General features: G+C 40.9%; 1 protein-coding gene across 1 annotated transcript in view; it reads right to left on the reverse strand.

The window, feature by feature from the left end:
- MYRIP (myosin VIIA and Rab interacting protein) overlaps positions 1-7,101 on the reverse strand; it is a gene marked incomplete at its 3' end in the record, with an annotated part of 109,141 nt that overhangs the window by 21,076 nt on the left and 80,964 nt on the right. Inside the window, exon 8 of the mRNA XM_009079174.1 lies at positions 1,737-2,386. Coding sequence (XP_009077422.1) covers positions 1,737-2,386 — 650 coding nt within the window. The remainder of the gene's footprint in view (positions 1-1,736; positions 2,387-7,101) is intronic.

A 7,101-nucleotide genomic window follows, 5' to 3' on the forward strand; every position in this document is an offset into this window, starting at 1 on the left:
CTGGAGGCTGGAGCAACAGTTCTATGAATGTGAACACCAGCTGTCAAATCAACCACCTAGTGGAGAGTGTGTGTCTCCAAACACAAACTAAAAGCATGCAAACCCACCTAGACACAAACTTCCTAGTAAGAATTGAAAGCTTTGAAAACAGGAGTGTGATCTGGAGGCAATGTTCTTTCCCTTGCCCCACTGTGGATGAGGAAGCAAGAACAGCCTCTTTTAGTCGAATGAAGGGGAGAGTGGGTCAGAATCCCAAATCTTGCATTTTAATCACAACAGAGATGCTATAAGAGATAATGCAACTCACAAAAAAGTTGGAAAGAAGAATCATTTTCTCCACCAGCTTGCACTTTGAAGCACACTCTAAGCTGCTGAAGGATGTCATCATGTATGTCTGGAAGCATCCTGCCTGTCTGACCTCCCCTGGCTGAACGTGGGAGAGGTTTATATTGGATATCAGGAAAGATTTCTTCACAGAAAGGATTATCCAGCACTGGAACAGGCTTCCTGGGGAAGTGGTTGAGTCACCATCCCTGGGGGTATTTAAAACATGTAGTTGTGGCACTTAGGGACATATTTTTGTGGTGGACTTGACAGTGCTGGATTAATAGTTGCACTCAATGATCTTAAAAATCTTTCCAGTCTAAATGATTCTATAATGTCTCCAGGACCTCCCTGTGAGCTCTGATCTTCTATACTCTGAATAGAACAAAGCACAGAACAAAGTAAAAGTATATCAGGCAACCTAAATTGGGTCAGATGGCTTTAAGACTGGATCAGGTCGCTTTAGTCAGAGGCATTGGAAGAAGACAGCACACAGCTTCCTGATTCAGGCTCACCATTTCTCTGCTGCAGCAATGATGCAGCTTCAGGATTAAGAGGGGTAGGACAGGAGAAATGGAGCTGGACAAGGGGTCAATATTCTCCTTATCTAGTGTGCTTGTACTCTTAAAAAAATTCTGAGGGACAGCCAGATCCATTACCTACTATCAGTCCCAGGCCTGGACAAACTCCAAACAGAGAAGACTTCTTGGCTTTCTGGTTATCCAACACTTATTGTTTAAAAGAAATGTTTGAGAAGTACTTTGCTGCCTTCAAGTTGTATGATCAATTTTTCCACGTTTGAGCTCTTACATTCTGGGGCTTTTTGCTTGTTTGTTTGGGTTGTGTTTGTTTTATTATTCAACTGATTAATTATTTAAATGGAAGCAGTTTGCAAACACTCTCCCTGACACATCAGAACTCATCAAGGTGACCAATTAAAAGCAGACATCACTTGGACTGTATTTCACAAAAAGCCCTTTCTGAATTTCTGTTGCTCATTAGCTTTACCCCTTACCAAGACATATGCAAACACTGCACAAAAGATTCCTAGGCATATGAGTTGTTTGTTATTCCAAGAACAAAGGAGTTGAAAAAACCAACCCAGCACAACAAAACAGGTGATTATTCAACATTTGTTAACTATTGAGAAATCATGAGTTCTTTTTTTTCTTTAGAAGCACTGCATTTTACAGCATTAACAATGTCTTTGATCAGATTAAAATGGCATATTTGAAAGAGGCAAAGCCCACTCATAATATATGTAACACTTTACCTTTGCTTCTTCTCATTTAGGAAGTACAAGGAAGACAAAGCTTGCAAGAACACTCTCCCTCCCACTCTTGATTCACATGTTATTGCCAGCACTGCTTAATTAGTTTCTCCTAGCATTTGGTAAGCACAAACACAATTACCTGACTTAGATTCATCTTGTTGGCTTTTGCCTGATTTTTTTCTTCACATAATTCTTCAGAGACTGCATTGTTCTTCCTCCACCTTCTTGATCTCTTTTCTAAATCATAGTGGACTTCTTCAGTCTCACTGCTGTCCGAATACTCTAAGCTAGTTGCCTGTGGATTGAAATTCACATCCAGTTCTCCATGGAAATGTTTCTTTTCCATTCTGGGCATATCACTTTGAGTTCTGCTTTGCAACCAGAGAAGTTTGCTAGGTCCTTTAGCTTCCTGGGAAGAGTTTACTGAAGATGTTTCCGAATCAGAGAGCAGTGTCTCTGTATTGGTATATAACTCAGAGGAAGGGGAGGTCACTGCCTGGTACTGATTGTTGCCGTAAACCCATTCGGTACCGTACTGGGAATTGTTATAATAGAAATCGTCTGGTAATTGTCGAGGTCTCCGACGCAGCTTGTTCAAGGCCACATTCCAGTCATAGTCATCCTCGCTGTCTGAGCCCATCTCGTCATAGGCAGATACAACGTTGGATTCATTCTCCAAAGCTCTGAATACCTGACTCTTTGGTTTGGCGAGCATTCGAGGACGAGGCAAAGTGACATTCTGCAAAGCTACCCAGTTTCCATCAGTGCTTTGAAAAACAGAAGGCGGGCCTAAGAAAATGAAACGAGAACAACTGTGATCACAGTGCGAAAGGCTTGCTGTACTCTCCACAAATTGGAGGGTTCAACAAAACTAACAAACAAATGCAAATGCTGCTGCTACATGAACTCTTCCATGTTGAGAGCCACACTGTCGTACTACTCAGAAGCCACCACTTAAAGTCATGGTGGTGACTATTTAAAATGTGAGAGTACCTGGAGAGAGAAAGAGTACTTTTAAAAAGAATAATTAGGAAAGGGTGAGGGAACATAAGTACACAGACGTGCATAAATCCTTTGTTTTGCAAATGTCTTCAATTCTGTGTGCAGTTCTGGCCCCTCATGTTGAAAAGGAAAGATGGAAAAAGGATCAGAGAAGAGCAGTAATGTTTGTACCGGGTTCTGAAATGGTGTCCATTGAAGGAATGACTAAGTAAGCCACAGCTCTGCCATCTGGAGGAGAGAAGACTGAGAGGATACATGCTTAAAGAGATGGGGGAATCTCTTCCAGCCTAACCACTAGAGGACATGAAGTGAAGCTAGAGAAATCAAGGTTCTAAACAAACAAAAGAAAGAAGTGGGGTGCAATGGATATCAGGCCTGTGGAGCTTCTTGCCTAAGGTTGTTATTAACGCTAGAAATTATCTGGGATAAAACAGGGATGACTATGGACATGAAAGGAAAATCCACTGAGATTTACTACATACAGGAAAACACTTCTAGTTGAGAAAGTCATTAAGTTGAAAGTTCTATAGGTTCAGAGTCTACTCAGAGGTAGCATGAAATATACTTTCTTTGTCCTAATCTTTCCCTGGCTCTTGCTTATGGCTACTGCTGCTGCTATTGTTGTACCCTAGACTGAATACTAAAGGAGCTTTCTGTATGATACTCTTGTTTTCTTACACTTTTTCAGAGTATGTTTTACAACTCCAACAGAAAAAAAAAAAAGAGATAAAAAGTGCTGTATAACTCATGTAACTCAGATAATCAAATTTCTTCTAAATTTAGATTCCATTTCCAATCAAACTTGAAAATTCCTCTCATGGGTAATATGAATGTGTGATGACTCTCCCTTCCACAGCAGCTGAATAAATATATAATGCCATGGATTTGCACAGTAATCTCAGCCTACTGAATGAACTTTTCAGGCTTATGTATTCCTTCCATGGGTTCAAATTTGCCACTTCCAGAAAACTATAGAAATACCTAATACAAACCATTAGTTTTCTCAAACTGTAAACAGAACACAGCTATTTTAAAATGCACAAAGTAACATCTGGATCTGTTGTAGATGCTAATTAAGCATTTTGTATTATGTGATTACAAATACTTGGATGAGAAGAAGATTACCTTTTCTTTAATCATAAAGAACATCAGCATGCAGTAAGAAGGGGTGCTTAGTTTTAAAAAAAATAAAGTCTGAGGGGCACTACCACCACCACCCCCTGAAACTAAAGCGGTAAGTAAGTGGTAATTAAACTTAGGAGCTATGCAAGATTTAGAGCAATTTTTGCATTGGTTCCTCATTTGAGTCCATTTGGCTTGTTTTGACTTCCTAAGTTTCATGTCAATTCAGAGCACTTCAGAAGATTCATCACTGAAGTAATCCTTAATCCTGCCTAAAAGGAAATCAAAATAATGCTAGTTTTCTTGTAGCAGTGACCAACTGAGTATATAACTGAAGTCAGGTCTGTAGGGAGAACTAATAACTCTTTATTGTAACCCCTAATTATGATGAAAAAAAAGAATATAAGCTATCAAACATAAGAAACTTCTGCTCATTCACTTTCGCCAGCTATGCTTACTAATCTAAGTATAGGATTCCCTTGGGAGAAAGAAGACCTTTACTTAAAAACATTGTTCCTTCAAACAAAGCAAACAGCTCTTCAAGATAGAAATCTCCAACAAGAATTGAATTCAGCTGCACCACATTACACAAACATAATGCAATGGAGTGCCACATACATTTTTTTTTCTCCCCCAAACCACATCCCCTTATTTTGTTTAGCAACAACACATAAGAATTGGTCAAACAACCTCAGTTTACTGAAGGAATGACAGGATAGTAGTTGATTACATCTTAGAGGGTAAGCTGGGTAGAAAGTCACTGAGTACATTCAGAAAGCTGGTTCAGTTTTGTCCCAGTTTCAGGCAATGCCAAGCGCTCCCTTCCTGATTTTTCAAAACAAAGTCACGTACTTGAAAGAATGGATTTTGCACTCAATTCTTTGGGCATAAACTATAATTCATCCATGTGAAAAAGGGAAAAAAAAGAAAAATATTTAAGAAGTTTCATGGTAAAATCATTGTTAAAGGGGTAGAAACCCCCACAAATTCATGATTTGGCTCGAGACATCATTTAAACCAATACAAACTGTATTCATAATGACCTGTGAACTGTTTTTTGGCTACATAACTAAAAGGTCCATTGATGAGCTACTACTCTAAACTCCACTCTAAACTCTTGATTGAGATTTCTTTCAGGTTTTTTATATCCTAATACAGAGCTGCTTATTACTGCATAGGTGAGATTATATTTACACATATTAGCACAATTGGCTATTTACTATAAGCTCAATAGGCACCACAATTTCATCACAAATGTGGTTTATAGATGAAAGAAGCAGAACAGATCCTAGGAATAGAGCACCTGAAAGGAAACTGGGTCAATTAATCATTCTGCTATGGTTAAGCAATTGTTAAGTACTAAATTGTTCAACAGTTGAATTCAATGGGACTGAAGCAGGTTCTTAAATTTAAGCAACAAATTAACTGCTTTACTGAAAACAGGCCTTCCACTAAAATGCCCGGAACAAAACTCCTGGCAGGGGGTTGAACGAGGAGTTCAGAAGGTAATGCATACTTGGTTAAGTCAGATTTTAGTACTACTTTACTATCACTTTCTTTTTAAGGGGAGGAGATGTATTGACACTTGTTGGAGAATGGCTAAGAGAGCGGGGACATAATCCTGGGGAAGGCTAAGAAGAGCAAGGACACAGTCCTGGGAACGCACCTGGGAATGCAGTGTGTACAAGCAAGGCTCTGGAGATAGTAACTTATATATAGATAGGGAGTAACTCAGCTGGGCAGATGGCAGATGGCAGGGGTAACTCGTCCTTGAGGGTGAAGCAAACAAGTTCAAGACAAACAGCTAGGAATGCACCCAAGCCTGAGAAAGCAAGAGATAATCCTCACAGCTGCAGCTGCAAGTAGGGAGAGTACCTGAATGCTATCTCTAGAGCCTAGCCAATTACAAATGATGGATAGTTATGTGCCTGTCCTGTATTGTGTAAAAAGGAGCCTGTCGGACAATAAAGTTGGAGCTTGCTGTATCACCCAGAGGGAGTCAGCCACTTGCTTCCCTGCGCGGAACCTTCACCTTTCCCAACAGACACTGCTTAAATTTCTGTCTCCCAAGTTATCAACACAGATAAACAAATTGATTGGATGGGCAACCCCCATCCCTGTTCCTCACTAAACCCAAACATGTTTTGGCTGCTTCTGCTTGCCAGCATCTAGTGAGCCAGCTGTGGGAGCTACAGCGCCATTAAACTCACCCTGTAAATGAGAAGTTTTCTGCTTGTACAGCTGCATGAACCAATTTGCTGCAGGGGCCAGATGGGTTCTACAGCTGTGACATGAGAAGAAGCAGAAACAAGTGGACTCTGTCATGGAGGGACAACAATAGCAGATGTCACCCAGAGCCAGGGAATGTTGCTGCAATGAGCAGTTCAGCTCTTCTCCTTGTGCAGCTGTAGATGTGAAAACAACCAGATTTTCTGTGCAGCAGTTGCCTAGCACTACACTCCTGTGGCCTCACAAATGCTTTAGCCAGAACAAGAGAGGCAGTGGAAGTGGGACCACCTTAAGGGCAGGAGCCACAATTGCAGAATCACAGAATGGGTAAGGTTGGAAGGAACCACAGTGGGTCACCTGGTCCAACCTCCTTGCTCAAGCAGAGTCATCCTAGACCACATTGCACAGGATTGCATACAGAGAGGGAGACTCTGCAGCATCTCTGGGCAATCTGTTCCAGTGCTTGGTCACCTGCATAATAAAGTTTTTCCTCATATTCAGGTGGACTCCTTCAGGGCCTCCTCATATTCAGGAAGTTCCTGTGCATCGGTTTCTGCCCATTGCCTCTTGTCCTATTGCTTGGTACCACCAAGAAGAACCTGTCTCCATCCTCTTTACACTCTCCCTTCAGACACTTATATATGTTGATACCTTCTTCAACGACAACTTGTTTTTAGGTCATCTTGAAGTAAGCAGGGAACTGCATTCTACCTTAGGGTGCTGATTCAGGAATGAGGCTGACTTGGAAAGCTGCTCACCATCCATCATCCATATTTTCATCCACACCTAATGCATGATGATAGAGGACAGATCTAGGGAAACTTCTGGCCTGCGAAGTTCCTATTCATACAGCTTCCTCAAACTCGTGTGGAAGCAGCAGTTAATAAGACAGCAGTTAGTAGAGCTGCATAGAACACCACATTTTTTAATTCACCGGGGTTAAAAATAAAGGTGCAAGGGGGAATTTTAAATGTGAATTATTTAACTGATTGGTTCACCATGTAACCTCATGAATAGCTCCCCTGTGCAACAGAAGGGATACTATGGGCAGCTGCAAACTTCTTCAACTGGAGGACAGATTACAGAATTACAGAATCACCAAATCATAGAATGGGTCAAGTTGGAAGACACACAGTGGGTTGTCTGGTCCA

The sequence above is a fragment of the Acanthisitta chloris genome, unplaced genomic scaffold (assembly GCF_000695815.1).
Source record: "Acanthisitta chloris isolate BGI_N310 unplaced genomic scaffold, ASM69581v1 scaffold2467, whole genome shotgun sequence".
Lineage (NCBI taxonomy): Eukaryota > Metazoa > Chordata > Aves > Passeriformes > Acanthisittidae > Acanthisitta > Acanthisitta chloris.